A 20856-nucleotide genomic window follows, 5' to 3' on the forward strand; every position below is an offset into this window, starting at 1 on the left:
AGATGGTAAAGTCATACTGAAGGTGACAAATGACATTGTAGGTTAGATCACTTTGAAGGTGATAAGAGTCACACTGAAGGTGACATGGACACACTAAATGTGTCAGACACATTGAAGATATTATAGGCTATACTGAAGATTGTGTTGTAGATAATGTGGTCATGCTAAAGATGACATGGTAACACTGAAAGTGACAAGAGCATACATGGTGATCAGCCATGGTAAAAGAGCATACATAGTGATCAGCCATATCACGCTAAAGGTGACATGGTAACAGAGAAGGTGACAAGTGCATACATATTGATCAGCCATGGTAAAAGCTCTGAACTATAAATAACCATGCACGCATGGTTCATAACAGATAACGGGCCAGGGTGTGAAGTCCTATCACAAGAACTTACACAAAGAAACTCACATGTGTAGTTAGTAAGCATTTGATCATAAGAAAGGGAAGACTTTGAAGAAAGTTTCTTGAAACTAGAAGAAGTCCCTTCCGTTAATTGCTCAAAGCAAAGTAATCATCTTCCTAAAGAAGATGAAACTCTTCTTCGAAGATTCCATAGGAAAATTTTCATTTCTTATATTGACAATGTTCCAATAACTTTACTTTTATTTGCAATTTTTTAAACTTAGAATGTCTTTTGAGAGAAGTGAGCGCCTGTCTTAGTTTCTCAAACAAAAGGATCTTATCTCAAAACACCAGAGCTTGTGCAAGTCTTCTAGATTTGTTTGCAATCCAAGTATCCCTTGTCTTTGTGTTGCTTGGAAGTTTCACAAAACTCCAAAAAAGCCAATATTTATTGCAGCTGCTTGTGAGACTACTTTGACAGATGTCTCTAAATGGCTAAGCTACTACTTCAAAGCCATGTTGCCTAGTGTCCATGAACTTTTGAGGGATTTATTAAAGGAGGCAAATGTCCCCTCGCATTCAAGCTAGATTTTAAATGACTCTATAGGAGGGATTCCTACTGTAAAATTTAATTCCTCTTGAAGCATTCAGGAAAAATATACAAAGGTCGAGTTGGAAGATCTGAAGTTTAGAATCAAAAAGCTAATTGCTGAAGTTTTAAAGCTGAGAGTTGACAAAGATAGATGCAAAGTGCTAAAAGTTGAGAAAACAACTTTATGTTTTGGCTTTTTGTGGCTAAATAATAAAGATCATGACATCGATTCTAGAAATAAAAGATACTCAAAGATAGTAAGTGTTGGAGATGTATGCTCTTGGATAGATTTTCTTTTAGATAATCTTTACATCACAATAGGTGATTCTTTGTTTCAACAAATTATAGGAGTCCCTATGGGCACTAATTGTGCTATCTTTGCAAACTTTAATCTTTTCACTTATGACTGAGAGTTTATGCAACATCTTATTTCTATTAATACCTGCCCTATCATTTTACATAAGCTTAGCTAGTTAGGCGTTTTATACATGATGTATTTGTACCAGATGTTCTTGACTTTCAAGACTTTATGTACATAGACGCTTGTGCTTTGGAGAAGGAATCTATCCTCGTCACTGTTGTGAACTGAGCTGCACTTCAAGAGGGGATTCTTGTGTTTCCTTAGATCTTAGACTTTTTCAATCTATTGTAGGATTAGAGGACTTTATGGTTCTCAATCTTATGAGTGACTCTCGTGAGATTGAAACTGCACTATTTTGTGTTTTTAGAGGATGAGTTTGGGAATGTTCCTGGATTCATCTAGGTATATTGTAGGATTAGAGGTTGATATATGATAAACGTGCACAACCTGAATTTAATGGTTTACACACTATTAAAGTGCCTCACATTTCTGATTTGGCAAAATATGGAGTCATTTCTTCCCAATTCCATAGATTTTCCCGCCTTTGTACAACTAAGGAGTCTTTTATCACTCAATATAGTAATTTGATCACTTTACTAATACACAAGAGGTATAATCCAAGAAAAATAATGAAAAAAGTATGCACAATCTTAGATATGAAGTCTTTTATCTATGGTGTATCGGCTTTAGGCAAGAAGCAAGGATAAGAATAGCCTGTTTTTCTTTTACTTTCAAAAGAGAGTTTGATTGAGTATGCATGTTAAGTTAGGAATCTAATATAGCTGCTTATGCTTGAGAACTGATAATGACATAAGTGGCGCTTTGCTTGCTAAGTATGTCTTCCTTTTGTTTTAAAAAAAAAAATTGTTACCTCTTTTTCTTCTCTCTTTTATTTTCTGTGTAGATTTTTGGACTTTAGAACAACAAAATTTCTAAATTTGTAGGATTGGATATATTCTAGTCATACAAAGGTGTATATAGGAATGTAATTTTGCATCTTTGTAGGTAGTGGTATATAAGTGTAAGGGGTTCATTTAGTTTTTGGTTTTTTAAATAATTCTTTCATTCTGTAATTTATTTCTTTCATTCCTACGAGAGAGAGAGAGAGAGAGAGAGAGAGAGATTTTATTCCTGTTTTTTGGAAGATTTTGTTTCTTGATTTGCTTGTTTATTTTTGCTTAGTCACCTTCTTCCTTTCTTCTTTATTTCTTGTTTTCTCTCTCTTTGACCCATTTTAGTAAGCATTGGGTTTGCCCAAGAGACTCCTCGTTTGAGAAAGTCTTGTAGTGTTTCCCAATAGTACTGATATTCTTGTAGTGTTTCCCAATAATATTGAATAAGTTCTTTAGAAACCTAGTATAGCTTCTTATTCTTGGGCACTGATGACGACTTAAGTTCGCTTTCTAAGTATGTCTTCCTTTTGTTTTTCAAAAAATTTTGTTACCTCTTTTTTCTTCTCTTTCATTTTGTCTTTTATTTTCTGTGTAGATTCTCGGACTTTAGAATAACAAAAAATCTAAATTTGTACAATTTGATATATTATAGTCTTACAAAGGTATATATATACGATCATAAGAAAAGTAAATGAAAATATGGTATCCAATAATAATCCATTAATGTAGTCAAGGAAAAGTGCAGGTATGCTATATGGTGAAGGATGATTTCCAAGCCATGTGAGGCCTACTGTTCCGTGTGTTATCTTTTATGTCCAAAGAAAGTTGCGTACCAATCGTCTAAGCTGTCCCATGCACCCTTTGTGGAAGCACCATCAAGATGCAGTGTACCAAGGGTTACACTCTCTTCTTGCAAGGGAGAGTTTGGATGAGCTCAAGTACAACATCTTAGGATGAACACTCTCAAGGGTGCAGCCTCCTACTCATGGGAGATGGCAATCACAAAGTTGTATCCTTGATAGTGCATAGTCGGGCCTCTAAGAGACTCACCCTAAGTGAGAGAACCCTTTGTCTTATAACGAAGCCTACTGATTTGTGCGAGTTGATCTTGACGCCCAAAGCCCAAAAACACCTCTTCAAAAGTAGTCTCAACCTCTCTAAGCTATTCGTTGATGATTCCATGAAAGGTTTGTGTCATCAGCAAACTCCAAGTCCAATAGCTCCTCCTTTTGAATCGGGAGCCGCATAGCTAAGATCTTGTAGGCTATGTTGAAGAGGCTCTTTCTCCACTGTCGAATGTTGGCTGAATCTTCTCCCTTGGAAATAACAATATGGGAGATATGGGACCATCAAAGGTCTTGCAGAAGGCATGGTAGGGCGAGGCACTGACCATGTCCGAGAACTTTCTAAGAAGGCTGGGGAACTACATCCTCTCCCATACATTTCTGTACCCTGAGGGGCTTTAGGCCTCTAGCATTACCGTGGGGCTCTAGGGCCTCTAGCATCTTAGGTCCCCTAGCGAGCAGCGTCTGTTTCAGGTGCGGAATCCTTGGTCTGCAACAACTAGCCAATCATAAGTTGTGAAACCACTAATAGAACATGGACCTAGATCTCCTAGTGAGCAGACTCTATCTGAGGTATGGAATACTTGTCCTGCAACAACTGGCTATACAACAAAGTAGTCAACCTCAAAATCTCATTGGGTCATCTGGCCCTCATCACAAAGATGCTGGAGCTGCATGCCTGCTGATCTAGGTCCTGTAGTTTGGAAGGACTGATCGGTCATCCTATCTCCATGATGTCCCTGGCTAGCCTGTACTCCGCTCGTCTAACCTTTATCATGTGCAGCCCTACTCTGGCATACTCGTACTTGGTCTGCCAGACGTGGTGACTCGGACTGCTGCTCCACATTTGCTCAATAGAAGCTAGGTCAGGGGAAGGACCATGAACCGCTCCTAAAGAGTCTGGCAGTGACTGACGGCTTGCTCTTGTACTGCTGCACTGCTCCTCTAGATAGCTTACGTGTACATTGCACCCAGATCACCTTGCAGGGGTGGCTTCGAGGGTTTAGATTGTGGATGAGTGCCTTTCTAACCTCCTCCTGTTGATCTGGGATCCTCACTCACTGCAGTAACTCCCTATGGGTACGTGCCTTTCAAACCTCACTCCTTGCTGCAGTAACTTTCTATGTGGCTGCACTTGGCGAAGTACGATTGGGGACTATTCTACCATGGTGGTCACTGTGGAACCTCCTCTCGCGTGGCCTAATCTCCAATGTAAAATTGTTTCGGCCTCTTCAAGAGGCCATTGTGTCTGTGTTAGCCGAAGCAGTAGCACCTCTTTTACTGTTGTTTTCCTATCCATCCCATTTCTTCCAAGCATTGGCCCTTCCTTTGTACCATCGTCTTTCTTTATATGCCAAAAATTCAGCCCCCTTGTAGCAGCCTATTGAGTCCCTTATTATAATGATTCATGAACATTTTGACCAAGTGCTTCCCTCTTAGAAATTATGTGCCTTTGTGTGTGTGTGTGTGTGAGAGAGAGAGAGAGAGAGAGAGAGAGAGAGAGATTCTCATGTGCTATTTTAAAGCAGTGTAGGGCTTCATAAGGAGGAGGAGCTTCAGGCCATGAAGAGCAGATTAGAAGGTGCTGAGATGAGAACATTGGACCTTACAAACAATGACTTGGTGAAAGACCACCTTCGTCATCTTGTAAGCACTTATTCCTTATCTATTTCAGAGGTTCATCTTATATTTAAGCAGCGTATTAACAGCTCCAAAAGGCAAATTGCAATTCCCTTTTCCTACACTCAATTCCATGTGTATATGTGTGTGATATCATTATATGAGAAGCAGCGTTTCAGGATTTAAGCTACCTATTAGATTGATGTTTTTTCAAGATTTTGACATTTCTATGATGAGTTGCTTCATATCAGATGGGTGGCCGCACAAATGTGAAGAATGAGCTTTTATACAGATTTGTATTTCCAGAGAGACCTGGTGCTCTCATGAAATTCCTTAACACTTTCAGTCCACGTTGGAGCATTACTCTATTTCATTATCGCAGCCAGGTAAGCCATTGTTTGGTGCCATGATATCATATTGGAATATTTTCAAGTAGTTGTAGGAAAAATATATCTATAATTGGATGGTCCTCTCAGATAGTTCTTAAAGTGACTCAGAAAGCAACTCTTGTTAAATCTAGAATGCTACACTATGCTGCACAGGGTGAGATGGGTGCCAATGTATTGGTTGGCATGCAAGTTCCTAAGGAAGATGAAAGAGAGTTCACAAATTGCGCCAATCTCCTTGGCTATGAATACCAAGATGAACGAACAAATGTGGCTTTCCAAGTGATCATGAGATGAGTTACGAAGATTTTGTGCAAACTATGTATACAGAGCACGTGCAGGGATGCTACACAGGCGTGAGAAGTTCTATGGGTATCATGGACCGATTATTTTTCTTTGAGCCTAGCACTCGCATCATTACCTTCTCTAATGGTGCCTTTGATATCTCTGCTGAGGAGGAAAGTACTCTTATGGTATCCCTAAGGGGTTGCATTTACTGGATGCCTCGTAGTCTTTGAAAAATTTCCAATGTAAAAGTTGACTTCAATTCTTGATTTGATGCTTCATGGTGATCGGTTAAAGTTTTGCCTCCAGATTGTTATTCAAGACCTTATGGCGACCTTCTAGTGGGACTGGTTGTTCATGTATTAATTTGGCAAGTGGCACGGTTGGAGAATTTCTTATTGTAACTTAGCTCAACAAACTAAACTAGGATAAGCATCTTTGCGTGTGGGTGGGACACAGGTACATGCCTACACCTTGTTGCTGTTGCATACGTGCCTTGGGTGCACGCATCTATGTACATATGTATACATGTGTGTGTGTGTGTGTACATATACATACATACACACGTATATGTATATACATGCATACATACATGTAGACGTGCGCACACATATATTTGGGACATTTAGTTATATAATGCTTTTCTAGTTTACAAAGCTTTTCCTTGTATCATTTCTATGTAAGGAATTGCATAAAATAGCTTAACTCTTGAAACCATTTGAGAAAACTATGCATGGTCTGATAACTATGGTAGCTAACTCGTTCATGAATTCTTGCAAATGACCCCCCTTATGCTAAAGAAAATGATTTCCTTGAGGATTCTTAAAGATCCTTGATAATATTGCCCAAGGATTGTTCGTTTCTCTCTGTAACTTGGTGAAACCTTTTCAATCCCTTGCTTGTTAAAATTCACGAGTGATAAAATGTGAGCTAATAAGATCTACATTTTTTGTGGGGTAATATCGTGTTGAAGCATTTCTTGGTGCAAATTGGTTTCCCCTTTGCACCCCTTCCCCCAACAGCCTATACATGTGAGACCATTGTATCACTATGTGACTTGATGATGATGTGTCCCATGTGATGAGTTCTTTTGTTCCTGATTTTGGGTTTCTTCTATGCTCTCCTTTACACATACTATGCGACAATGGTTATGTCCTTTATTGCAGTGCATTGTGCTCCTTGGTACTCTTGCGTAACAATGTATTCCTATGTCTGTTTTCTTATAAGTTCTAACGTCCCTAGGACACCACACCATGGAATACCCTCCAAACCACTCCTTAAATTTGTGTTTTCCATTACTTCCCTCTTAAGAGTTTCCTTTGGATGCAAACATTGTAAGGAACATCTACACAGGTATGCAAGTTTGCTAAATATTGTATATTCACAACACCAAAAATGCATCAAATATGGGGCTTCTATGGATGTATAGCTTAAAGGACTAGATTATGGTAAATAATATTGGAGAGGTTTGCTTCACTTGCCGAAGAGAAAGAGAGGCTTAGTTTTGTACAACACATTTTACAAATTTGAGTCTAGTAAAAGAAGAAAGACCTACATGGAAAAGGACTTGCATCTTTGTCCATCCTCAAATGTAGTCTTTGGGTGTGTGCACTTCTTACATGTAATTGAGGTTCTTGGGCTTATGTTCATGGAGTATGTGTTCCTTTACTCTCTTGTGGAATGGAACCATTGGAGTCTTTCATAGGCATCCATCCCATGCGTAAATAAATCTACAAGGTCAGGGACCATTTTTATTACCAAAAGGACAACTTGGTAGCTATTATTTTGAGGGGGCAACACACTTTGGGTATGTTTACAACATTATGCTACCACAACCATAAGACATGGGTTCTCATATGATAACTTGAGGATGGTGCAGTATTAGAAGGAGGAATTAATAAAGGAGGTGGCTATGTCCATGAAGTTCTCCCTTAGTCCAATTGTGTGAGGTTGTCTTGGTTCATGCACTTAACATTTTCGTTTATTATTTCTGCAAATTGACATGCATAGACCATAGACTATGTGGCCATGCATGGGTGATAAGTTCCAATGCTCTGCATCTAAGGATAACCTACTTTTAATCAACCATATTCATGACAAGCATTATATATGTATGTCCTATACATGTAATGAAAGAAGAAGGTGTTGCTTGCTCCCCTTTGATGCAAATGACAATGCTAACATTGGAGATCGGGCTTGTGGGTGGCCATATCAAGAATATTACTATAAACTTAAAATGGAAAGGCATATATGTGAGCACTTTTTGGCCATCAATTATTAATTTTTCATTTGAATAAGTGTAAATGATTTGGAAAGGTGTCGGTGCAAGTAAAATGTCATCCCTCTAGTTGCAGATAAAAATGATGCATCATGTGCACAACTATTGTGTTTCTTCTTTACATGGTGTGCCATTGGTTTGTGCTGATATGTACTTTGCAATTGCTGTGTTTTGTAATACACTTCCAAAATATTCGTGTTTTTGAGGTTCTTTAGAGTCTTCTTGCCTACTTGTTTATAACTTGACAATAATGAATCATGAAATAATTACAAAAATGATTAAATTTCATAGCTTGATTCTCAGCTACATCGTTGCTCTTGCTCTTTCTTTTTCGTTGCAATTACATTTTTCAACAATCCGTTTCTTTCTTATGTCATTGCTCTCAATATCTCTTTTGCCCTTGATTTCACTTCTTTGTTGCATCATTGCACTTTCATTGTCTACTCCACATCTTTTGTTTGAACACTTTGTCTTCGTACTTGATGAAGAAAATGAACATGAATGGGGTGCAATCATCAAGGAATGTGACAAAATACCTTGAGCTAGCATACTTAAGTGTGAAGCAATTCAAGTGGGTAGGCGCTTTGATTTCCTTCATCAAGAATTACAATCCCAATCGATGCATCAAACACCTATGAAATGACAATGGGGGCGAATGTCGAAGCATACGCTTTACTCAATTTTGCAAAGCAACCAACATATCTTCCAGAGTTTACCATTCCCTCAACTCTGGAACAAAATGGCATTTCTAAAGGCAAAAATTGCACCATTCTAGAGCTGACTTGGTGCATGGTCCACCATGAAGGACTACCCGAATTCATAAGGCATAAGCTGCCTCAATAGTTGTCTATCTAATAAACCATGTACCAACTCTTCTAATGGGCATGTCGACTCCCTACGAGCTCCGGTATGGACACAAACCTAATGTTATACACCTCAGAGTCTTCGACTATTGCATATTTGTCCATGTGCCCACACATCAACGTGGCAAAATAGATCCTTGAAGGGTAGCAAAGTCTGTTTATTTCTCGACAACTATGCTAATAAGAAAAGAAGCTACAAAATCTTTATCCCATGGAATCGCCAAATGAGGTTTTTCAAGAAATGTCCTAGTTCTCAAGGAGGATCCCCTGGTATACAACATGCCTTTTGCCATGTCATCACTAGTCTAGCCTATTCCATGCATCCTAGTCCCCACTACCCCATCCTTGCTTGTGACTCGTTTCCATGCACTTGGAAGACCATGCTTGCCATGTCTCGTAGCCCATGCCTCCCTTAGTCCGCATCACTCCCGATTGGGTCCCCTTCTTGACAATGCCCTGCCCCCCCATGCTGATGCACCCATCCAATGCTTGAAGAGCCCACGTGCTTCAACAATCCGCACTTGCTAGCTTATCTTTGATGTCCACATGCTATGAGCGCAGTACCTACACAATTAACCTCAACATTAACCTAGAGATCCCCCATCTGATGACATCACGATAACTGCTCCCATTCCGCATACCTTACCCTTTGTCTTTCGTCACTCCACATGACCTTGCCATCTGCTAGCCCACTTTGATGGGGCTTTGATGACACAATAATGGGACGTGGTTTGCTTTGTTGCTTGGGCGAAAGGCAATCAATAGTAAATGGGTCTTCAAAATAAAATGCCAACCCAATGGTGAGATTTCTTGCTTCAAAGCTCATCTAGTTGCTCAAGGATTTATATAGACAAAGGGCGCATTGATTATATTGACACCTTTGCATCGGTCATCCACATACCGTCCATCTGGCTCTCGCTTGCTTGGGATAATACACTCCGCAACATTCAGATCTATCAACTTGATGTGCATCCTACATTCCTCCATAGTGACTTAGATGAAGACAACACCCACCTGGCTTTCCCCATGTGGACAAGATGGCGTGCCACCTCCATAAAGCACTTTATGGGCTAAAGTAGGCCTCTCATCCCAGTAACTCAAAATCGATTCATTTTTCTTGCACTGCATTTTCAGCCGCTATTATAGGATTGTATGCTATATGTTTGCACCAACTCTTCCATTTTTTGGATGTTGCCCTCTACATGGATGATTTAATGGCGCTCTACAAAAAACTCACCAGCCCCTCGAGCTCTTCAAGAAGGAACTCTAGTCTAACTTGAATGACTTATTCTGGGACATTCACTATTGTCTAGGTATTCAAGTTCCGCGGGATCAAAAAGATGGGAAGACATAGTTTATCAACAAAGGTATTCAAAGCATGCTTGATAAATATCATATGGCCGACTACGCTCCCCTCGGCACACCCCTTGACCTTAAACATCAAACCCACCAAAAAATGTGTCGCACGACATAGGATGAACATCTACCTATGGATCCATATTGTATCCTTATTGGATCATTGATGTATGCCATGGTCTGCACATGACCAAAAATATCTAGTTTTGTGATTGAGCTTATTTAATTTATGACTAGCAGCCAAACATGTTCTCAAATCTCTCAACGGCACCTCCAATTTGGACACTACTTATTTGACTCAATCACAACATCTCTTGGGCTATGCCAACTCTAGACATGCAATACCGACGATCGTTGTTCAACGAGTGGTTATAATTTTGTTGTTTGAAGGACCAGTCTTTTGGGCTTGCATAAAGAAGAAGTCAATTCCCCTCTCCATAGAAGTTGAGTACATTTCTATGTGTCACACTGCCAAGGAGCATGTGTGGCTTCACAGAATGGTCCAAGAGATTTTAGGATCCAGTTCACCTCTAGCATCCTATACAATGACAACAATGCTTGTATCTGGCTAGCAAAGAATGGTTGCCATGACCCACTACAAATGTAGCAAGCACATTGATCTCCACGAACACTATATTCGTGACCTTGTCCAACAAAGGGAGCTTCTATTACTTTACTGCCCCATTGTAAATATGCTTTCACTAATCATTTGCCAAAAATTAGTTCATTTTCTTACCCACTGGCATTGGTGTAACACCAACGCCTTTGACTGTCTATTGAGAGAGGGATTACGTGGAGTTATCAGATCAATTGAAATCTATTTACTTAGTGATATTAATTACTTAGGCAGTTTACACATTGAGAGGTACCCATCCCTGGGCAACCGTTTGAATCAATAGGAGGTAGTTTTTATTAATAGACATACATCTTATTATACAAGCACACACTGCCCATAACTAATCTTTCCAATCCTATGTCAATTTCACATTCCGCCCCGCCCTCTCCAAGGGTAGCCAAGCTTCACTCCCTAGTAATGGGTACCTTTCAAATATCCTAATCACCTATGCTTTTAGAGTCCTACAGATCATTGGTAGTTCCTTTGAATTACAAAACCATTGTTGGGTGCCCATGGGTTTGGAATGGTGCACACATTCGAGATTTCCAATGACTCTTTCCTTCTTGCGATGTATGCATACTTTATTACAAAAGGCTCACACTCATTTCATACATGTGCTCTAGCTTTAGGTTGCTCACATTGTTGTTCCTCCACTTGCTCTCAAGAAATTCCTTTGTCTCTCTTGATGCATGTATCACTTGGGTTTTCTTTGATTCTTTTGCTTTTTTTGTTTTTAGTCATTGCACTATGGTTCCCGATAGATAGTCGAGTTTGGTATTCTGATGTGTGGTCTCATCATTAATGTAGTGAGCTGTGTGGTCAAATCATTAATGGTGTGCATTGCCATTGTTGTGCTATCTATCAAAGTATTACATAGCACTTGTTGCTTGTTGTATGCTGTGGGCATCATCCATTGTAGGCTTTAGTTTGCTTTCATTGTCGCTGTGAGCTCTATCAGTCATGAGTTTGTCGTTGAGGCTGTATGCTTGTGGTTTGTGTTGGCATTTCTTGTGAAGGAAAGTAGCGACTAAAGAAGCCAATAGGCTAGAATGAGAAAGAGCACGAAAGTAAATGCTCGAGCAAGAAGCTAAAGAACAGTGTAAGAAAGAGAAGAAACGGCTTGAAAATGATGATTATATTACACTGACCTTGAAGGCCTTATAAAGGTTTACAAACTATAACTGCTTGAGAAGTTTGTTGTACAACTAATCCGTAGATTATACAAATGGAAACGGAAATGTTTATCCCTTAGCTAAGTATTTCGGAGTTAATTCCATACATTTTAATACCCCCCCTTAACTCCAAAATATTGGAATAACCAAAGGAGGGACTAGCTGCTAGTATCCAGAGGTAATGGACTCGGTGAGGAAATTCCAAGTGAGGAGCAACATTTCCAATGAGCGGCCTTCACAAGAGGCTTAGTGAAGACATCCACAGCCATGTCATGTGTCAAAACATATACCATCTGAAGGTGCCCTTGTTCGACCTCGTCCTTGAGAAAGTGAAAACAGGGATCAATTTGCTTGAGGCGCTCGAGCTGACTGTTGTGTGCAATAGCGATTACAGACTGATTATCACCATAAGTGGTTAATGTATCATCCATAGGGAACCCAAGGTTGTTAAACAAGCCATGCAGCCAGATAATTTCAATAGTGGAGCTTGCTAACGACACATAGTCTACCTCAGCAGTAGAAGGAGTGACCGTGGCTTGCTTTTTTCTATGCCAAACCACCGGTCCACCTGCATATAGAAATATATAGCCAATAGGGTGCAATTTAAAGACTATACTTCAAGGAATGCAGTGATGATTGAGGGTGCTCAATATGTGCCTCTCAGTGATATCCAGGCTGCAATAGACTAGGCACGAAAGTTAAATAGAGATGTAAGTAGGGTGCCACTAAATAAAAAGAGAATGGACATGGCATGTCCCATTCATAATAAAAAATTCCGTCTGGTTGAATACATGTATGGCCTCACCTTCTATTTGCATATGGTATATCTCAAAGCCCCCACAGCTTGACGATATGGTATGCCTTGCATCTCATGATAATATTTGATATCAATGGATGGAGACATGGACTTTCTAAGACATGAAATTGCTTCGATTGGTGTTGCGATCGAATGGGCATGTTGCATATTGAAACTGTGGAGTATGTCGTGAGCGTACTTGCCGTGAAACATCGATCTTTATTTCACCTATGGCTAAGTTCCTTTGGATTTGTATTCCAAGGAAATATTCTGTGAGCCTTGATCAGTCATTTGAAATTCAAGAGACAGTTGGAGTTTCACTTGGGCGAGCAGGTTAATGTCATTACATGCAAGGAGCACGTCATGTACATAGAGACCAATGATGCACAGCTTATCACCAAGCTTTTAACATAGACATTGTTATCAGACAAGGTGTGCACAAAGTTGATGCTTTCAAGGAAAGTGTAGAAGTGAAGATACCACACTCAAGGGGATTTTTAAAGCCCATAAGGACTTTTAAGGAGCATGCAGACCTTATGCTCTTATCCTGGTGTGATGAAACCATCCGATTGTTGTTGCATGTAAACACGCTCATGAGGTCCTCGGACACCGTTGAGGAATGCAATCTTCACATCCATTTGATGGAGGAGGAGTGAAAGCTTGGCTTTGAGTGCCAATATTGCCCACAGAGATTTCATATTGATGATAGGAGCATATGTTTTCGTATAGTCGACCCCTTGAATTTGCGAGAACCCTCGAGCTACCAATCGAGCAAGGCTACCATTAGAATTGTACTTACATTTAAGGAGCCATTTGCAGCTGACAATATTTCATCTAGTAGGTGAATCCACCAGGGTCCAAGCCTTGTTTTGATGTGGGGAATTTTGAACTCTTCTTGCATCACAGCCTGCCACACTGACAACACAACAAGGTAAAGCACCTATAGATGCACACACAGACGCGTTTACTGAACTTAAAAAAAAAACTTACGGGCGCATCTATTTGCATGTCTATTTGCGTGTCTAGAGACCCATGTCTAACGGTGAGTCTATATAGCAGACAGATGCACGTATAGACGTGCATATAGACGCATAAATAGACGCTCTGCTAGAAAATTTAAAAAACAGACAGACGCATCGTTAAATGCGTGTATAGATGCATTTATAAACGGTCTTATAGACGCATTTATAAATGCGTTTATAGACGGTTTGATAGACGTGCTACATAATATTTTTTAAATTTATATAATGCTGTGTATGTTGTGTATGCTATGTAGTTATAGGAATCCCATTTCCACATTGTGTAATTCAATTCTTACAGCCAACTGCATTTTAATTAGCACTCTTGCAAGCACATCTATAGCCGACAATTACAATTCCAAATAAAACATTACAACTCCAAAAGGTTTAGTTTGCAAGGCATTAATTGATAGAACGTTGCACAAGAAAATTGAAAGCTCAAAAAGTGCTTGTATGTACATATAGCACGAAGCTAAGCCACATCCTGTGGCTTCAAGTACCAAAAATAAGAGGAGTGTATATACAAGAGGCACAAAGCCAAGCCAGTGGCTTTAAGTACAAAAAAGAGTAGCTAGCACTACTTCTACGACTAATCTAAGTTCTCCACGTCCTCGCTCCCTTCTGCACTCCCTTCTCTGCCTCCTTCCTCGTCTTCTTCCTCGTCTTCTTGTGCAAGGGCCTGTAAACAAGGGACAACATATATCAATGTATGAAAAATTAAATCTTTACTTATAATGTTGACATTATTTAATTACTTTCAAATACCTCGGGGGACGCTCCAGTAGCTCGGATATACTGCTCCTCAGTAATCAACCCATCATTATAAAAGTGCTTCCATGTATCTCCTCTGCGATGGTGGCAGTGGTAGGCTGTCTCGATAGGAGTAGGGTATCTACCCACGATATCAAGCTGCAAGATAACACAATTTGCGGAGGGGTTAGTACAAAGAAACAACCTCCTAATAAACTAAATAAACAATATAATTTGAGATCGATACTTACAAATTAGGCCTCCCATGATTTAACACCCCCTGCTCCAAAATGCAGGCTTCCATATTGCTCCATTAGGATCCTTCGTGCTTCCATGTGCTGCAGACTACGTTCCTCCCTCGCTGACTTCATTGCTTTCTTCCATTCACGCTTGTGAGCGGTGTGGGGTGGGCCCCTTGGTGGTTGACCTCCCTCGAGCCTGGCAAGCTCCGCTTGTGCCTGCCTCTTAAGCGAAGATCTTTTATTGCCAAGTATCGTAACAATCTTTGACTTGGCCCATTTATCTATGAACTGAAGATTGGGGGGGTTAGGATACCTAGAGCGAACAGTAGCGAGGGTCTCATCAACCAACCTCTTTGGCTGGTCTTTGTAGTGGATAAAACAATCTCTATAATTGTTAGCAGTTACAGAGTGCATGAAGGCCATGATGTCCTTCCCCCGTGCATCCATCAAGATGCCTCCTATTTGAGTAACGTCATAGAAGATCATACCATTACTCGGAGGCATGTCTAAATCATCTGAATCATCCTTGTCCCCACCACCACCCCTCTCACAGCACTGTGCCATGCATCCCCCACCGCTCTCCCTACTACTACGCCTGCTATCATATCGTGTCGAGCTAGTACGCTAGCCACTCGTAGCTGGAGACTACATGGGACTACATGGACCACTCGTAGCTGGAGAACCGAGTCTCGATTGCACAGGAGTACGTCGACGGCTCTGCGAGACAGAAGGACCTCCTGACGGCATGGGGGAAGGGACATAAGATGGCATGGGGGAGGGGGCATAAGACGGCATGGGAGAAGGGGCTCGGCTGTGTAGCCGGATGGGTTATGCTGACTCCGCTGGGGTAATCTCAGCTAGTGTGGGGTTGGGGTGGTTTGGAGTCTGTAGTGCCGACTCTTGGGGGGTACCCGTCATGTAGCCATATAACTCTCCAGGACTGGGAGGGTACTCTTAAAGGTTATATAACTCTCGAAAGATGGTCTCTCGAAGATCAGGTGAGCCTGAAGAGCTTCCTGGCCACATGATGAACTAGAAAAAAGAAAAAAAGAAGATTACTGATGAGCTGAGAAGAGAAAAGAAGAGAAAGGGGGAGAGAAAAATTACCACGAAAAGAGAGGGAAAGAGAGAAGGAAAGAGAGGCAAATATAGGAAAAGAGAGGCAAATCCTTTCCTTGGAAGTGGTAGTGGAAAGGGAAAGGGAAAGGGAAAGAGGAGAGAAAAGAGAAAGGAAAGGAAAGGGAAGGGAAGAGAAGAGAAGGGAAGGGAAGAGAAGGAAAGGGAAGGGAAGAGTCAAACTATCGGAGTGCGTCTATAGACACATATGAACAACGCATCTATTTTTACGTATAACAATGCGTCTATAGACACAGCTATCTATTTCTAAACATAGAGTAAATGCGCCTGTAGATGCGCTCTGAGACGCGTCCATAGATGCACTCCGACAGACGGACTATTCTAAAAAGGCAAAAAGGACATGCGCCCGGCACAAAAGCATAACATTGATACCAAAATCATTCGTTTCTTGGATACGACGAAGGATGAATCCAAAGAGAGCAACTTTCAAAGAAGATCAACCGTAAAGAGCCTTACCTTGGATAGAGGTATGGAAGCTTCTTGTCCTTTTTCAAAGTTGCGTCTCTTCCTTGTTCACTCTCCTTCTGTGTGCTTGGAGATGATTCTGTAAGCTTGGAAGTAAGTGTGGGTGCCTGGAGATAAGTGTCAGACTGTGGATCTATTAATAGCAAAGCAAGCAAGCCGCGTGAAGCTTATGTGAAGGAAAGCAAAGCAACCGCACTAAAAGTAGATTTGAAAGCCATGTCTATAAGCGCGTCTAATGGCACATCTATACACGCATCTAAATACACGTGTACTTACATGTCTAAATACACAGAGCAGATGCGGTTTTAGATGTGCCTATAGACGCGCACCACAGATAAGATAGATGCGATTTTAGACACGCCTTTAGACGTGCGACAGAGTTTTAAGATTAAATATTTGAAGAAAAGCAATTTTTTTGGGTTGTTTGTTTGTAGGATGTCTTCATCTTCAACAAGTAGCTCAAGTGAGGATGAATCCCTCCGTATCCACCATTGCGAAATGTGGTTGGAGCAAGAAATCAAATGTATGTGTAATCGATGTCGAAGAAACATGTATCGTGCACGTAGGATTACACTCAATCAAATCTCAAAGTATGGAGAATGGGATGCGACCATAAACATGGTAAGTGTTAAAGAGTTAAGGTTGACTGAGATACCTATGGGTGTTCATATGTTTGAGTTATGGTCCCGTTTTAATTTGATACAGGATGCAGTGCCACACTCGCATATATTTCCCTATGCTCGTCGTGAGGAGACGAAGCATCGGCGATATGAAGTGGGACCTTCAGGAGGGACCGTTACGGATGCATGGAGTGATGGTGATAGTAGCCCTCTGCCATTACCTCATGACGTTGTGGAGGAGGTGTTTGATGATATGGTGCGGGATTTATATGTCCATCAATCCGAAGGGAGGGATGATAGCATGGAGCAGGACGATCTTTTTACCGTAGCATCGACTCCACTGTTTGAGGGGTAAACATTCTCTATTCTACGTGCCTCCCTTGAGTTACTAAACTTGCAAACCATCTATGGATGGAGCAATACAAGTTTGAATGCATTACTCAAGTAAGCTTTAAGTCTATTTTGCAAACATGGTGAATTATGCTAGTGGGCCAATTACTTGAATGCTTTTCCTCATTTATGGTCTTCACGTGCAAGCTATTGTGTAAAATGCTTCCAAGGGAGAATAAATTACTGACCTCAAGAGATATGGCAAGGCAACATGTGACCTCTTTTGGAGGATTAGATTACAAGCGCATCCATGCATGCGTCAACGATTGCGTTTTGTTTCGTGGACTACATAAGGATGCAAGAGAGTGTCCTACTTGTGGAGAGGCAAGATATAGAGCAGATCTCAAAACGTTGGACGTGCCTCGTAAGGTTCTACGATATTTTTCCATAATCCCTCGCATCCAACATATTTTCAAGTGCAAATCCATTGTAGAGCTCTTGTCATGGCATTCCTCCCATCGATCAACCGATGGCAAGTGGAGAACTCCCGCAGACATGCGTGGAAGCATATTGAAGACACATGGCCAATCTTCAAGGAAGAACCTAATAGCTTGAGACTTGGATTGGGTATGGACGGTGTGAACCCATTTGGTCTCAAAAGCACCTCTTACAGTGTATGGCTAGTGATATTGGTGAAGCTTGGACACAAGAGAGACCAAATGGGTGTGTTTTTTTACCTCATGCACCGTGGAGGTTATCAAAGCTAGAGATGGCAGCTGTGAAGCATGCTATTACTACAATTCGTACTCCCACTGGATGCATGAGGTGTTTGAAGGGGGCTCGGGGGGGTCACTATGTATGAACCCTCTATATCACGTGCATTCGAGGCCTATTTGTAAAATCCCTTATCTGTAAATTTTTCCTTAATAAAATGTACCCTTTTTCTATACAAATCTGTAAATTTTTTTACACTTCATTTTAAATGCTCCCTTATGTATATTAATTTTTGAGAAATTTAGAAATTAAAAATATCCTTCTGTTAAACTCACGTGATAGGGTTACATATGATGAGTGACCCCCTCGAGGAAAGGGCCCTTTACAAAGAGCAAGAAAAGAGGTGTAGAGCAATTATATGGCTGGAAATCTCATGATTGGCACAAGATGCTCCAAGTATTTTATGTGCATAATATCTTTTTCCTTTCAAATTTGTGAGTGAATAATTATAAGCAACTAATTAACCACCTCCTCGTGGGTTTAGTTCATACTATCTACTAGCATTTCTCGTAGTGCATCGAAGGATGTCAAGGATTGTATTTACAAGATGGGCGAGCTTGTGAGGTACTTTACATGATACAAAATATGATGCGTATCAATGCTCCATGCAAGGTGTTCATATTGCTAATATGGTGTACTTTTTCATTTCTAGGTATGTGAGCTCAAAGGAAATAGATCCCACCATGCTTGAGAATGCTTGAGTTATGTCAGTAGAGGTGGTTTGTTTAGTGGAGGAGACATTTCCACGTTCTATTCTCACAAGCCAACTACATCTTATAGTGCATTTGGTGGATGAGATTGCTATATGCGGTACTATATATGCACGATGGTTGTCCTTCCTTGAGCGCTTCATGAAGACCTTGAAGGGCTTCGTGAGACAAAATGCAAGACCCAAAGGTAGCATGGCCGAGGGTTGGTTGGTACAAGAGTCACTTGTATATATTTCTAAGTTTCTTATTGATGTGGATAGCTCTCTCCCACGACTATGGAGAGATGATGAATACCTAAGGATGACCTCTATTGTGCCTCAAGGGAAAGGATGAAACAAAGTAATAGACACGGAGTTGCTTAGTAATATCAACCTCTATTGTGTGCTTAAGAGTGATGTGATGAAAAGATGGGTGACAAGATACGAGGATGCAAAGGCAAGAAGACAAGAAGAAAGGGCCCTTTTTCGTACACACCACGGATCTCGTGTGCCATATCCTCAGTATCTAAGAGCACTTCTAGAGGATATTCATGTGGATTGGCTACTTGATGAAATGAAGAAAGCAGAGAAAGACGAGGGGATGCATATCACAATGGAAGAATGGGAGTATGCTAGGGGATGCATGAGCAAGGTCGGTATATAGAATGTTATGCATAAGCTAGGAGCTTTCAATAATTTAGATTGCTTATTTAATTGATTTTTTCTTGGTGTAGTGTACTATGTTCAATGCTATATGGTGTGAGGGCAAGCATTTTCGAACATAACGGATTGGTGATAAGAGAAACACACAAGATTGCGGCATCATTGCTAGCTTTGAGGAAGTCAATGGAGCCATGGATGATTATTGTGGCATAATCCAAGATATTATTAAGCTTGACTTTCGACGCTTCTTTGTGTATGTTTTGGATGTAAAGTGGTTTAAGGACATGGTGAAAAGAGGCCCTAATACAACAATCAAACGCCATGTAAGTGGCTTTGTAATTATTGACTCCATAAAGTTTTATCAAAGTTTAGGACACACTAGTACTACCGCAACAATGTGAACATGTATTGTATACACATATAAAAATACTCGCTTTTAAATATTTGATACCTTCGATGCAAGGAAAATAACATGATTGTATTTGTGTTTGAATTAGGTTGTCTATCAACCAATGGTAGATAATAATAGATGGTGGCATGTCATACCTATTATGCCACGTTCCAAAGTGATGTATAGTACATTTACTAATATGGAGTGTATGGAGGATGATCATGGCCATGGAGGTGATGATGACCGTGATACGAGAGAGGAGGATGATCATGAGATAGGAGATACAGATATTGAGGCCATTACCCGTGAGGACGAGCCTACCATTGGTGATGCTGATTTCGATGAGCACATGAGTAGCACAAGTAGTAGTGGGTTGAATGTATTTGTAGATCTAAACACTTGTTTGGATTTTGAAGTAGATAGTTTGGTAAGGGTTGATCTTATTGAGGATGAGATTGAACCGTAATCCATCATTGATATTGGCAAAACTATTTTACATATTGTCTCATTCTCCTCACCTCACTTAATTCTTGTATATGTGGGCTTGCAAAAAAGCATTGATATTTTTGTTAAAATTATGTGCTTTGGTAATCATGGGCAATGTTTGGAAAGCAGTGATGTACACCAACACTCACTTTCTGTATTCTCTGTTTTGCGTCTAAATACGAGTCTAATTCTCAGTATAGACGTGCTAATAGACGCGCTAATACATGCACAAATAGACGCTCTGACAGATGCAGTATTAGACGGGCCCGTATTTTCTCAGTGTAGACATGCTAATAGATGTGTCAATACACGTGCAAATAACCGACATGTCAGACGTGCTATTAGATGCGCCCGTAATTTCTTTATTCAAGCAAGCCTATAGACGCGCCCGCTATTTTGCGCATCTATCAAGCACGTCTATAGTTGCTTTGTATTGTTGTGCAACCATCTGAATATGATCATTGGCCTATAGAAAGGAATATCTTAGATGGAATATGATCATCGGCCTATAGAAAATCCTCAATTGATTCAGTACCATCTGCAACGGTCGAGCAAAGAAAGTCGATTGTGCTTTCCAAGTCAACTGTAGTTGCCAGTGAGTATTCAGGTCCGCAAAGGCAGGTGGTGGTTTGGGAACTTCGTGGGTGGACCGTGTAGAGC

At 40.5% G+C, this 20856-nt stretch overlaps 1 protein-coding gene across 1 annotated transcript in view; it reads left to right on the forward strand.

Moving 5' to 3' along the window:
• Nucleotides 1-6167, forward strand: part of LOC147905774 (threonine dehydratase 1 biosynthetic, chloroplastic-like) — a 28677-nt gene extending 22510 nt beyond the window's left edge. The window contains exons 7-9 of the mRNA XM_087374533.1: nt 4789-4906; nt 5131-5265; nt 5422-6167. Of these exons, the coding sequence (XP_087230659.1) occupies nt 4789-4906; nt 5131-5265; nt 5422-5562 (394 nt within the window). The 3' untranslated portion in view covers nt 5563-6167. The remainder of the gene's footprint in view (nt 1-4788; nt 4907-5130; nt 5266-5421) is intronic.
• Nucleotides 6168-20856: the final 14689 nt, after the last annotated feature.

The sequence above is a fragment of the Dipteris shenzhenensis genome, chromosome 1, assembly GCF_047967505.1.
Source record: "Dipteris shenzhenensis isolate YYH24624 ecotype China chromosome 1, Dip_SZ_1.0, whole genome shotgun sequence".
In the NCBI taxonomy this organism is placed as follows: domain Eukaryota; kingdom Viridiplantae; phylum Streptophyta; class Polypodiopsida; order Gleicheniales; family Dipteridaceae; genus Dipteris; species Dipteris shenzhenensis.